Source organism: Fundulus heteroclitus, chromosome 17 (genome assembly GCF_011125445.2).
Source record: "Fundulus heteroclitus isolate FHET01 chromosome 17, MU-UCD_Fhet_4.1, whole genome shotgun sequence".
Lineage (NCBI taxonomy): Eukaryota > Metazoa > Chordata > Actinopteri > Cyprinodontiformes > Fundulidae > Fundulus > Fundulus heteroclitus.
The window spans coordinates 9,476,362-9,490,917 of NC_046377.1; the positions used below are offsets into that span (position 1 = coordinate 9,476,362).

The following is a 14,556-nucleotide window of genomic DNA, read 5'->3' on the forward strand; positions in this document are numbered from 1 at the left end:
AGTTACACTCTATTTACTGCAGTTGCCTCTGAGGTAAATAAGCTATAAGTTAGTTGATGAGAGAGTAAGCGATTCGGGCCAAATCCTCTGGCCATGCGTGTGGTTGTGACCTGCTCTCGTTCACCTGGCTTCGTTGTGGAGTCTCCACCAAAATCGATGCATTAGGGAAAGAACATGGACTTACTTCAGTATTTATAACTTTCATATCTCAGAAGGCATTGCACCTCTAAACAAAAGAGAAACCTGTGCAGTTGTAGCAGCAGATGCTTTTCCTCTTTTCCTATGCACGTATATAAAGATCTAACAGAACTACTAAAATAACAATATACAGAAAATGACTAATGAATCTAAAAGACTAACAAATAAACTATACTAAAGAGTGAAAATACAAAGAAAAACTGCAGGATACCCAGGAACCTGAAAATTATATATATATATATATATATATATATATATATATATATATATATATATATATATATATATATATATATATATATATACATGCAAAATATTTCAGCACATGACTTTCTCAGTACTTGATATTGTTAGTACATCCACTGACTGTAAAATTACCTGTGAAACGTCTTGCCACAGCCAGAAAACTGCTTGTTGTTGCAGCCAAATGCTATGGGGTTCTGTGAGAGTAGGGAGTAGCAAGATGGTGGCCAGTGACTTCAGTTTTTCGGGCCAATCAGCAATCCAGTGAATAAATAGAGATCAGTGGGTCAAGGTCATGACAAGGCAATCAGGCACGACGATAGGGTTGGCGATCCACTGGCTGTTTCTTTAGGTAATCTGGCACCATCTTGCTGTTTATTTATAAAGGGTAGGAAACAGGTGTGTGCTCTGGGTTTGATTGCAGCTGAGCAGTAAGACAGGCTCGCAGTTGAGTTGCATGAGCTTGATTTTAACGAAGTAGGAAGGCGTAGCAGACAGACACAGACAGAGCATGACAGTATTCACTGTCATGCTCTGTCTTGCAACATCTTTATATTTAATGGACAGTGGGAGTTGGTAACAACAATTGTGTGTGTGTGTGTGTGTGTGTGTGTGTGTGTGTGTGTGTGTGTGTGTGTGTGTGTGTGTGTGTGTGTGGGAGGCACTTAAGGTTGAGGATTACAACACCACAATAAACTCAGTTTGAACATATGGTCATCTGTCTGGTGCTGAAATGTAAAACTAGTCGGTCTGGACTAAATTCCTTTTTTCCTCCAGCAAAATCCTTGTGAAATTTTTGTAGTTATTATTATTATTATAATTATTATTGTTGTTGTTATTATGCAGAAATGTGTGTGCGCACACACACATGCTGTGTATGTAATGTGTAGATATACATGTACTTAAGTGTGTATTTTGCATGTACTTGAGTGTGTATTTTGGAAATTTATGTGATTTTTTTTTTCTAGTGTAGAAACTGAAGCTCTGTGGAGTGCTTAAATTGGTTCATTAATTTAGCTCTATTGTAAATCTATGTCAGATTTAAAGGCTAATGCACAGACACAGCATAAAAGTATATGGCATTTGACATTTTAAAAGTCTTAAGCCCCCCTGAACATGAGAAAATCATAGTTGTTCAATGCTGTAGCGCACGTATTCCCTAGTTACTGGAGGAAACTAGGGAGTACCAATATGGCGGCTGGTTGCGTCACAGCGAAGTGTACTACCAACAGCCAATCAGCAATCCAGTGAATAAATAGAGATCAGTGCCTTGACCATGTTCTCTGGATTTCCCGGCCTTGCCTTGCGCTTCTTGGCCTTCTGCCAGGCTTCTGGTTCCTGGACTATGACCACGGCTCTGTTTAATGGCTGAGCATTAATTAATCCTTGGCTGTTGCTGCCTATCTGTGATCAATTGTGCATGACCTAAGTCTGTTCTCTGGATACTGATCAAGCTCCTGCCAACCTGATAAATGCTCCCTAAGTTTGAAGCCAGCGTACCTCTGTTAAAAGCTGGAACCTTTCACCTCACAGAACGGAGTACCCTTTTGTGATCCGGAGAAGTGGTTCTCGTCCAAATATCCAACAGTTTTCTGCCTCCCATCAGTTTACCTTTAAAAATAAACCTGTTAAAATGTACTCCTGGTCTGATTGAATTCTCTGGTCTCCTGTTTGTGACATTACAGAAGACAAAGGGTGCAATAAACCAACTTCTCTAGGTCCACCTTACTAGAGCCTCTTAAGGCTGTTTGCTCAGTCCGTTGCTGTTCACATTGTTAACGCGCAAATCATCACTTCAGAAAAACCTTTAAATTAAATTCAAAGACGATACAACAGTAGGTCTTGGGAATGACAAATCAATGTACAGGGAGGAAGTCGAACAATTAGATGACTGGTACATTTTTATCTATATACTTTTTATGTTTTAAAATATATAAATATATATATATATATATGTTTACATGTAATCTAAAATAAAGACATATTTTAAAATTACAATGAATTTATTTATTTTTCTGTAACTTTAGCTGTCCAAAATTTGTGAGAGAGGCTCATAACCTCACGCCCATTATCTTTTGCTTGCATTCAAATTAGGAGGCATGATCGCCATTGATGTATGACCAGAAATTGATCCTCAAAGCCTGCTTGACACTGAATATTTGTGCCTTGTAGGATCCATCCGTCGATTACAAAATGTGCTGTGCAGCCTGTATATTCTCTCTGTTTTCTAACAAAACACTGTATGTTATATGTATTGTTTAGTGTTTTAATCATTACTTGTCTAAATATAGAATTTCCCCTTGAAAACATTGTCGAATCCCCAACCTCAGCTGTAATGTGAAAATATAAAAAACACACTGGGTGGTGGCAGTTGGAAAATATTGGATCCTAAGAAGTGTATTCTCCTTGTATCCATAACCTGCGTAAAGAAAGATGTCTGTAAAACAGTGTGAGTCTGCCTGTGTTCTTAAACATAAGATGGAAATGTAGGCATAAAAAGACAACACAGACATTTTTAATTTTAATTGTTGAATGCAACAATTACAACAAATGATATAAATACATGGACAGTTAGCTATACCCTTTGACTGTTGTCAGTGATATTAACACACAGGAACACCAAATCTGGCTTTTCCCATTTGTGTTTTTCTAGTTGGTACCATTGGTATTTTATGGATTATGTCTTTAGTTCTTTCTTTGTACTTTTGTATTGTTTATATCTATGTATGTAAATATATATATATACACTTTCAGCTTAAAGTAAAATGAATAGCCAGCTGAATAGCTGATAAAATGAAATAAGAATCGTCAGCTTCATTTTCAGATTCTGTTGAGGTAATCAAATGTGGTCAACTCTGATTGCTGAACATGCATTTTCTGAAGTATAGAGAAGTGAAAAAGCTGTTGTATCTATCTTTTTTTCAATGCCGTAATTACGCTTTCAGACACATGAACACACAAAAGAGTCAGCCTTCTTTCCGGGATACCAGACGACCTTTGTTCCTGTCTATCATTCGTTCCTGCAATCTTCCAGAGCAGAAAAAGGTTTGTTCTGCGCTACTTGTGTGCTAAGCCCAAGTGGAGGAAATGGGCAAATTGAACATCTGTTTGAAATGGAGTTTCATTTGCGTGATAGTTGTAATTGCGGTAAGTGTCTTCCTCTAAATTCCCTTGTCGGTTGCATTAGATTATGTCGTAGTTAATTTAGAATTATCTTTTTATTTCATATTAAATAATCTGAAACTGGTCCCAGTATTAAACTGATTCCGCAATTTGACCCAGGCCTTTTATTTGTTTTTTAAATAACTATTCTGAGGCAATTGGTAATGAAATTAAATGCTGTTATAAAAAAATAACTTGCTTTGTTTTGCAGCTTATCAGTCTCCTGCTGTTGGGATCGGCTCTTCTTTTGCATGGAGCCTTACTTAATCGTGAAGAGGTAACATTCATCTATGTGCAGTAATGAATAAGGAACTTGCTTATGGAACACTTCATGAGCTTTGTGTTTAATTATATGCCTTCAACTTAAAGTACAGTGTTTTTACTATTTACATGAACTCACAATTTGACAGTCACCTGTGTTCAGTTTAAAAGTCCATGTACTGTACTGCTGTAAGCACAGACAATAGAACAGTTTATTTTTCTCTTTAAACTCTAACATGTCAATCACTACAATTTAAATTGAAAAAAAAACAAACATAATTTGTGTTAAAGGAAAACTAGAGATGTCCTGAACTCTAACACCGACCTGAGTATTTTAAGAAAAGCTATTTATAGCGAAACAGTCCCAGTCGAATGCTAACTTAAAGTCAATGCCATGCATGATTGCAACCAAATATTTATATATTCAATTTGAAAAGACAGCTTATTTTTTTTCTTACTGTCTAGCATAATATCAGATTTAACTTTTTGTTTTGTTTTGTTTTAAGGCAGTTTACCAGCATTACCAAGATTATTTGTATCTGGTAAATGGCAAAATAGTCAGCTAGAGAACTGTTAATCAGTTTGTTCAAAGTCAGCCGTTTTTATTCATTCATTCTTTTCTTTAGGCCATTTTGTAGCTTCACTGAAGGTACACAAGCTTTACATTTGGATGGTATTCTCAGACTTCCAAGCTTCACTTGCCTTTCTTTCAATTTGTCAGTAGCTATGTTTACATGCACAAAATTTCCCGATCGGATTAAAATGTATTTGGATTAAATAATCAGATTTTACTGTTTATGTGGGCACACAATCAATTAATCTCAGCATAACGTGCGTGTATATGCGCCTGGCTTTATTCAAGCTATAAACTGACATGTGCAGTTATCAAATGTCCCTGAAAAAAAAAAAAAAAACACAGAAGAAGAAGTACTTCCGTCTTTGCTAAACCACAAAAATAGTAAACAAGCCAGTATTATAAGACTTAATTTGTCTCCCAAGCGTCCAGGCTGGACTTGCACAATGTGCTAATTACGGTTGAAACGCTACTGAGTAAGCAACAATTTAGAGCTCTTTTATTTCTTCCAACAGAAAGGTTGTCTCGGGAGCCCCGACAGTTTTGCTTCCCGAAGGTATTTCTGCCACTCACCAACGCGGAAATACATCACGTATATGTTCGTCGTACATGCGTGCTCGGGTCAATTTGCCATATTCGGAATAACTCGAGCCTGACAAGCGTTTATCTGCATGTTGATTGGATTAGCAATCAGCACCAGACACCTCTGTCATTCGGAATACAATTTAATTCTGATTGAGCTTAATCCGATCATCATATTCTGATTGCCTTTTTTACACAATGCATTTTTATTCTGGATGTTTATTCCAATTACTTTTGTACATGTAAACGCAGCTAGTGATCATCATGACTTAACACTTCTATTTTGGTTACATCAGACCATAAGAAATGTCTCCAATAATCAAGATCTCTGGCCCTGAGTGCATTTGCAAGCTACAATTAGGTTTTCATGGTGCTTTTAGAGTAGTGGCTTCTTCCTTGTTGAGTGACTCTTTAGCTCATGTAGGAAAAGTTTCACTACAGATACATGTCCCTGCTTCCCAGCCATCATCCACTAGTATTTTCAGAAGTCTTACTTTGGTTCAGGGGTTCATACACAAATTTCACCTCAAAACACTTTCATTATTAGGGCAGAGAAACAGATTCCTGACCGGTTGGAAATTCATATAGTATTTTTACTTGCATATAGTTGTTTGTACAGGATAACATTTGGAAAGCAACAGCTAGGAAATTGTACCAAAGGATGCTTCTGAAGGTCCTTGATTCTCTTTTAAATGGTTGATTTCCTTAGATTAACAGGTAAGCAGTGTATTTGAGGCGCTGCCTTAAAAAACACATCCACAAGTTAAGGGTAGAAGCCCAAACCTTTTAGATCAACAAAATAATGTGCACGACCTAGCACACATTTTTGCAAGCTGTGCACACACAAGGAGGATGTAATGTTTCAAAACTGGCCATGCACGTTAGGTTCCAGCTAACAAAAAAGGGCAACAACATTTTTTGGGAGTTGAGGATTCAGATACGGCTCATTTGACAATATGCCGTGGTCGAGACTATGAGCTGATGCCACGGATTAAATGGAGCATCCCTAGATGGGCAACATTCAGTTGAGACATCTGAGAAAACTATATAACATTTACCATATTTAACCCAAAGTCCATACAGTTCAGAAGATTCTCAAAGACAATTTTCTCCATAGGAGGATGGTGCGATTGTAGGGGTGCTTTTCTTGTATGGATTTACTACCATAACACTGGTCCTTGTCATCTTTGGTGGGATTGGGGCGTTGAAAAAAATGAAGTGGGCATTGATAGTGGTAAGTAAAGAAACCAACTATTTCATGTCTGAGGCAAACATTGTAAACAACAGAAATGTTCTTTAAAATTATTTAAACTGTTCTTTCATAGTTTGCAGTTGGAATGATCATAAGCGTCCTGTACATGGTTGGATCTGAAATTACTATGCAGGTTATGAAAACCGAGGTATTTGACCTTTGTAACTGTATACATTGTTTTCTGATTTTGTGGTCAGGCATTTTGTGAATTTAAAAACCTGAAATCCAAAAATAATACAATATCATATACAATGAATGATACAACTCCAGTTTTATTGTTTTTTGTTGTTGCATAGTTAAGAAATCACTTGAGGGATCACTACCTGACCTCCTTGTCTCCAAGCAAAGCCAATGAAAGTTCATTAGGCATCCTCCATCACGCGCAGAGCAATGTAAGTAGCCTTTCATGGATTAGTTTCTATGCAAATGCATTGACATTTATGTTCAAGCTTGACATTTTCAATGCATGCCACAAAAATGGAAAGGGAAAACCAGGGTATTTTGGAAACACAAAAAATACAACAATCGGACTGACATAGTCATTCAGTAAATCTGTCTTCTATTGAACAAAAAAATATGAAATGGCACTCTGGTACCAAAAATCAAGGACAGACTTGTCATAGCTCCCCAAAGAGCAGAGTCCACTCTTTCATAGGCAGCAGTAGTTTAAAACATGTAGCTGCTATCGCATTGTTTACTGTCTGACCATGTACTGCAAGTTGACTTTTTGAAAAATGTGCTATGCAAGTTTAATTAAGCAGGTTTAGTGCAACATCAAGTTCTGTTACTTCTTTATATTAGGATGTGTTCCAAATTTAAAGGCGCAATATGCAAAATTTCCTTATTTCAGATAAGGAAATTTAAAAATAGTTTGGTGAAATAACTAAAGGTGTCCTTTTAGATGGACTATGGTAAACGCCACATACCATCTCTCCGTGTTGCTCTCTGGTCTCTTGTTTACGTAGCTGGGCCGGTCGCGCATGCATGTCCACTCAAAGCTTAGCCCATTCCTACCCATTAAATGCCACCGCCAGAGCAGCTTAGCGTAGGAGCAACATGGCAGAAAATATGCCCAGTGGATCAAAATGCTCACTTGCTAACTGTATTATAAAGTAATGAGTTACTTACTTATTGACTAGACACGTTCTTGCGAAAGGTGATGCTGTCTTGTTGTGCATTTATCGTTTGCAAATATGTGCATATAAGGCGATGGGAGATGAGAAGGTGAGGGGAAAAGGGCGTTAGGTTGCAGCTGGAGCGGAGATGGAGAGAGGCGTGGCTTGATACACATCTTGTTTTGGTCTACAGACAGTGCTCAAACCCCACCTAGTGTTGAAAAATCGCTTATTTCTCCTTTAAATATCTCACGTCTATTGGGTTCTTGGGTGTGGAATCAAAAGTATTTAACTTTTTTTAGAATGGTTATGTTTTGCTGTGGACTCTGTGGCCATTTGACATTTCGGTGTTTAATGAGTGTCGCCAAGTGGCGAGATAAGTATTGACGAAAAATAAATCAGAATGTAGTCCTCCCTTTGTTTTCAGTTTCAAAGTATTCCATGAGGTGACTGATGGTAAAAGGCTTTTACTTGTATATCGCTTTATCAAGTCCAAAGACCCCAAAGCGCTTCACACTACAGTCATTCACCTATTCCCACCCTGACGGTGGTGAGCTGTGTTAGTAGCCACAGCTGCCCTGGGTCAGGCTGACAGAAGAGTGATGCTTCATCACCGCAGACAGAACATTTGTGTTGTATGAGATTAAGTTATGTTTAAATATGGTCATTACTGCAACATACACCACATATTCAAAGTGACAGCCTGGCATCTTTTTAGAATATCTTTCTACTGGGGGTGCTGTGGGAAAAAAACAACAGTTCTTAAGAGAATCACAATTCTGAATTCATTAAAAATGGCCAAAAAAGTATTTTAAAATGTGTTTAAGTTGCTCCTATTTCAGAGCGAACTGCACATAACGTCACACGTCCACACGGCTACTGTAGGCCTTCTAGGCCACCGTACAGCAAGGTAGCTTCTTCAGACTAAATGGAGTGTGCTAGCAAGAAGCAGAACTTTCTAAGGATTTCCTGTCAAAGGGAGATAATTTTATTTAGTGTTTTAATTCTTTTTATATGTTATTTTCACTTTACCAACTGAGGCTATTTTGTGCAGAACCATCATATTAAATAATATTGTATAAAATATCTAACTTCAATGAATCTAACTAAATCAGTAAAAAGCCTGGAGAATGAAAACTTTTGCAAGGCTCTGTGTCAATTTTGCAACCCTGAAGATGCCCACTCACAGTTCTGTCTTTTTTATTGTTTAATATGTCAATATTTTTTAAACACATGATTTTTCTCTCTCAGTGGCACTGCTGTGGGTTGGAACAGGGCTACATGGACTGGGAAAACAACATTCCGGAATCTTGCTTGTGTGACAGAGAGTCCACAAATCAATGTGTGAGTTTCAAACCCTTTTTATAGAATGATGTACAATTATGATGTTTATGGTGTTGGTGTTCTCCGCACATTATCGATGTTGAGTAGTCATTTTGGCACTGCAACACATTTAGTTTGTGTAGATTAAACCCTTCGTGAGTTGATTTATCAATAAGCAGTTTTACGTAGGGTTTTGTATTGCTAAATCATCTGTCCATTCTTAATTCTGCGGATGTCTCAAACAATGTTTCCCCAGAATTGTCTTTATGCCAAACTATAGTTCTTCCTATTATTAAAGGGCAAGCATCATTATATTTTGGAGGTATAAAACCTTTAAACATGGAAAGTACGAAACATACGTCTGGCTTTCCGTCTTTTTGCAGCAGTTATGTGATTTTAATATACACAAAAAAGTTTTCACTACAGCTTTCTTAAAAAGAGGAACAAGTACCAGACAACCCAGGCCTATTAGGAAGGAGACATTCAGACCACAGAAAAATCTGCGTTTTGTAAGCATTCACTTAGGAGGCATCGTTTAAAGTGGGTTTCGCTTTTTATCTGTTCCATGCTGGTACAATCTGTTGATTCTCCATCATGCTCAAAAATATGGTTTCAAAACTAATGTTACTTTGATTAAATTCGCTCAAGCAAAACATAGATTGATTATGTGGAGAAAAGTGAGACTTGCATCAGAGCTTGACATCTTTCCAATGTAAACTAGGGTATTTTGGTGACACAATTATTCGGAAGAGTGCGGCGACTCATACATGTGCACATCAGAGTTAAAATACTGGTCAGAACTGGAGCAGAAATGAGAGTTATCTGATTGACAAAGTTTTTTCAGAAGCACTCATTCTATACTGTGATAAATTATAGGCAGATTGGGTTCAATACAGGTCACCTTTAAATCTATTGGGTCTTGGTTTCTAAGATCTCCAAGCATCTGCATGTCCTGACTTTCTCCTCCACACAGGATAAATTGTTACACACATTTGGTCTTTGAAAACTCAGATTTGATTTGGAAGCTGGTTTGCCTTGGGTGGACATTGTGTTGTGCATTGATGTCACTCCATGGCAACCTTCAGTTGCCTTTTTTTTTTTTTTTTACACGTCTTCATCTTGATCACATAAATGTATATATTTACACAAGCTCACCAATATAACTGAGTTGTAAACCTGAGAAAAACGAAAAAAAAAAAAAGGGCTTAACGTTGTTGGTATGTTAAACATTTTACCAACCTTTCAAATGAAAATTGTTCAACTGTTGGATGCGTCCACTTTCAAAATTTCTTTTGAGATTAATTTTGGTAAGAGATTTTTGGGTAGTGTCTAATGTCACAAAGAATCCTTTATTTCCGCAATGATTCATGTCATTCTTTCCCAGGTTGCTGCTCCAAAAGGCAGTTACCAGTTTACGGTGGAACGTGGTATGAAAGGACAGTCCGTCATGATATACGCAAGGGTAATCGCCATTAAGTTTCTTCTCTTTACATTTTTAGAATACTGTCATTAAAAAAATAAAAACAACCTTCAATGGTTCCCCTAAATATATTATTTATTACATTATGTGTTTTATTTCAAGACAGAATAAAAGTGTGCACATTTATGTCTATGATTGGGTGAGTGAGACTCCACCCCAGTATAAAGCCTTTTGAGTGGTCAGTATGATTAGAAGAAGGCTGTGTAAATTCAGTCCATTCAAAATACCAAGTGTGAAAATATCAATATTTTCCACACTCTGTGTCACGCTCATGTAGACCTGTAACATACTTGATCCAAATTCCAGACATTTGCCCAGTTTAAGAACCCAGTATACCTTTTACTTCCATCGTAGTTCAGCTTTGTAATTTTTCGTAGTTTTAAATGTTTGGGATATTTACATGATTATTCGAGATTATTTGTTTCCATGATAATTTTTTAAGTAAATGATTTAAAGTATGATACGACATGAAACACTGTATTAACCCACCTTTTCTCCTTGTTTAGCCTTGTCTTTCAACCATAATTGAGAACAACATGTATCACATCAATATACTGTCAGGCATCAGGGTGGGATTCATATTGTTATGGGTATGTATTATGTACACACTGTAAGTCTCAATTTTACTTATTGTTTTCCATTACTATTTCAGAATAAATGTCAATTTAAAAGTGATCCTTTTTATATTTCTGTATTTTGCAAGTGAGAAACATGACTTAGCACTTTAGTACTGCTTGCAATATATTACTTGAATATGGACATTTTAATTGGTTTTAACAGCTCTCATTAACAAATCTGTTTTAGGGTAGGTTTCTTTGCTAATAATAGAGCTTGAATAATGAACAACTAAGTATGGTTTTAACAAAAATCATATGGATTTCAACCCTTTGTCTGCCCATGTCTCTCCAAAAGGAGTGAATGTCATAAGAAAAGGAACTGGAAGTAACATATTTCTCTTTCCTTAGATGTTGTCAATAGGGCTATGCATTGCCATTCTGTGTCAAGAAAATAAGAAGCTGGAAACTCCTGCTGTGGTCTACAGTAAGGAAGCAAAAGCAGGGAACTACAGCTGTCTTATAGAGTCTGAACATGTCTGATTTCTGTGCTTTTATCTCTATTTCTTCTACACACGGCTTAAGTCAGATTATGAAATACTTTTTAATATTAAATTAACATGAGATTTATAGAAATTGTGTGTGCAGATTTAAAATGTCCTTTTATTACATGTTATGTCAGGAAAAGGCACAGTGCTTCTTCATTTATAAAACACGGGGAGGGCTAACCCACTCACCCGCCTTCAGGTTTTGTTAATAAATTTTTTCTCATCTAATTTAGATTTCACAACCTTCGTTTAAATGAAAGGAAAACGTTCTTTAACTACATGTTATGCATTTTTACCCCCAAATAGCAAAGGGGGATAGTTTAGGGTTAAAAGTGTCTTGTTAATGTTTAATTCATTAATCTTTGTTGTTTTACCTATACCACTTGATGTTTCAGTAACTTAAGTTTTTTTTCCAATTTGTTATATTCTCCCTACATGCTTGGCTTAGCATAAAACACTGTATTTGATGTGCGTTGTTCTAATTTTTACTCACTAATTGTCTGAATGTTTGAAAATGACCCACCCCAGCTGTAAGGTGCTCATATACTAAATAAAAGATCATTAAATTGCGCAATTCTTGTTCCTTTGCTACACCATATGGGCAGTGTAAGTTTTTCAGACAATTTGACTTTTGTATTAAAAAAAGAATTGTGATTAGAGGTGTTTAGAGTCAGCTTAGTTTGGCCGTGATTGAGCAGTCAAGGAAGTTGAATTCACTTAGTGCTGGAGACATACAGTGCAACATAAAAACAGTAGGATTTTTTTGTGTAGAAAAAAATTAAGAAAGGGAAGTTGTAAAGTGTCAAAATGTGCTATAATCCAGCATTACTCCTTGAACTTTGTGTATGTTATTGAGATTTTCTGTCGTGAACCAACACGTAGTTGAGCGTTATTGTGACGGGGAAGGGAATAAAGGGGTTTCAGGGATTTTTAGCAGAAATAATCTGCAAATGCACAGTATGCATTTGTATTCAGCCTTCATTTTACTCTGATACCCCTGAAATAAAAATCCAATACAAACATCTTCCTTCAGTCATAAATCTTAGTATAAATCCAGCTGTTCTGTGAAGGTCTCATAGGTTTGTCAGAGAACATTAGTCAACGAACACCATCATGTATGCCAAGGAACACAGCAATGATGTCAGGGACAAAGGGGTGAAAAAGGGGTTAGGTTATAAAACAATGTCTCAATTTTTGAAAATTTGAATCAGTACTGTTAAATCTGTTGTCTGAAGATGGAAAGGTGATTGCACAACCGAACCGTGGCTTTCTACCCAATCTGACAGACAGAGCAAATGGAGCATTAATCAGAGAAGCAGCCAAAAAGTCCGTGGTAACTCCAAGAGCTGCAAAGATCCACAGCTTAAACTAAGCTAGTCCTTCACAGGAAAATATTAAAGGTAATGCTTGACTCGTTTATTTTTCTTAATCCGTATGCTTTGTTTTTGATGCTCAAAAGTCGGTGGATATGTATCTTACAAACTTCACTGGTTCCATTTCTTCCATAATGTTTTTTTTTTTTTTTTTAAAGAACTGACCTTTTACTATAGTGCAATTTTTACTTAATTTAATATAAGAGCAATCTTAGTACAATACATTTATCATCCTTGTCTCTCTTTATAAAGAACATAAAAAAAAAAACCTAAATAATATGCTCATTTACAAAAGATATGTACCGGTATTAACAAAGAGTCCTAAGACTAAAGTCGCTCTTAGTGACGTCATTTTAGGAAGAATCTTAGAATTTCCCAAATATTACGATTTTACTTAGAATTTTACCCAGGTAAGATAATTTATTCACAAAGCACCCTAGGCCTTTAAGGAGCTTCTTAAGTGACAAATTGTTAGGAGTAGTGGGGAGGACTTTTAGTGACCCTAAGAGCATCTAAAGCAGAGAAGATGGGGGAAACGGAGAGAGCTGGCTGACCCACCACCTAAACATGGAGGAAACAGGTACGTAAACTTTATTATAAAATTCTAATATGTATATAAGATAGACTTTATCTTCCCCATAGAGGGAAATGAATTTCTTTCAGCAACCCAATGGGTTAAATGCACGGCTCTACCTAACGTAATTTTACTGAGAATAAATAAATGATGGTAAAAATGATAAATATGGATAGAAAGCGAAGAAATGTACTAAGAATAGACGTAAAAGAGGTGGAGAAGTATTTTCTGTATTGCATGATAATTTTAACAGCCTAATTGTTCATCTAGAATTTCTCTTGTGCGATACCATCTTCTCCCTTTTGACTGCTGCATGGAGCGCTTCTCACTGGTGGGTAAAACGCGCCAAGACATGCAGAGAAAAGGATGTATTGATCTGCAGCGATTCGCTTCAAAGTCCACCTCTTTGCGCCGTAATTGGGGGGGGGGGCAGATTTTTCTCGTTTTGACAAAGCCAACCGTTTTGTACAAGCTGGCAATCCCAGTAAAATGCTGACAGGTGAGTGCATAATAGCTAATATCAAATACACAAAGTAGTAAAATGAATTGCGAATAAAAATAGATGGCAAATCAAAATAAGGATGAGGATGTAAATAAGGTGCATTCAAACATTTGATGCTGACATCATCATGTCACAGCTTTCTTTATCCAGTTTGATCACCAGGAGCACATTTGTGTTGTTTTTTTTCTTCTTTATTAACCAATCACAGCTCTTAAAGACAGCATGAGATAGGATCTCTCTGAGAGCTCTGAGAATCTTTGTTAATACTGGCACCAAAGTATGTGGGAGCAAATATTTTCAATAGCCAAATAATTGCCTCCTATGTTAAAACTACAAGCCAGTCACTGTATTTCCCTTAAAAGATTATTGTGTGAAACCATTTTGCTAACAGCTGCACCACTTTCCTCTAAGTGGTGTTGCGCAAGCATTTACTGATTAACATCTGAGAAGATATTGTCCCCAAAAAACTATATAAGACAAAACTTTGACCATTCCAGGGAGATGCAGAGATGTCAATGGGCAGCATGGACCATTCCCCAGTTATTACACTCACGATGTCAGCTGGAATGGAAAACAACAAGAAAACATTCTCCAGATGTGGAAGTTCATTTTTCAGTACTTTCATTTGGGCTTCATTTGAACGTTTTATACGCAGATGAGTTGCATAACTTCCTGTAAATCTTGGACACAATGGCTTCAGTTGTGCATATCAGTTCTTTAAAATCTAAAAACACAGCTGCTTTCAATCAAATTTGGCAGACCAGGAGGGCCTTTCATCAAGAGGAACGTTGAGCTGTGTGTGCGTGTAGTTGTGT

The 14,556-nt window shown here is 36.7% G+C and overlaps 1 protein-coding gene across 1 annotated transcript; it reads left to right on the forward strand.

Moving 5' to 3' along the window:
- The first annotated feature begins 3,436 nt into the window (after positions 1-3,436).
- Positions 3,437-11,862, forward strand: LOC105924284 (tetraspanin-8). The gene is made up of 9 exons (XM_036149126.1): positions 3,437-3,588; positions 3,815-3,880; positions 6,138-6,254; positions 6,346-6,420; positions 6,569-6,664; positions 8,639-8,731; positions 10,095-10,172; positions 10,697-10,780; positions 11,156-11,862. Exons 1-9 carry the CDS (start codon positions 3,529-3,531, stop codon positions 11,285-11,287), a joined length of 801 nt encoding a protein of 266 aa, XP_036005019.1. The 5' UTR covers positions 3,437-3,528; the 3' UTR covers positions 11,288-11,862.
- The last annotated feature ends 2,694 nt before the right edge of the window (positions 11,863-14,556 follow it).

Bases quoted from the DNA above. Each gene is read 5' to 3' on its own strand.
- LOC105924284 (XM_036149126.1), top strand. From the start codon at position 3,529: ATGGGCAAATTGAACATCTGTTTGAAATGGAGTTTCATTTGCGTGATA. The intron at 6,665-8,638 runs GTAAGTAGCCTT...TTTCTCTCTCAG, and splicing joins TCCATCACGCGCAGAGCAAT to TGGCACTGCTGTGGGTTGGA. The intron at 10,173-10,696 runs GTAATCGCCATT...CTCCTTGTTTAG, and splicing joins CCGTCATGATATACGCAAGG to CCTTGTCTTTCAACCATAAT.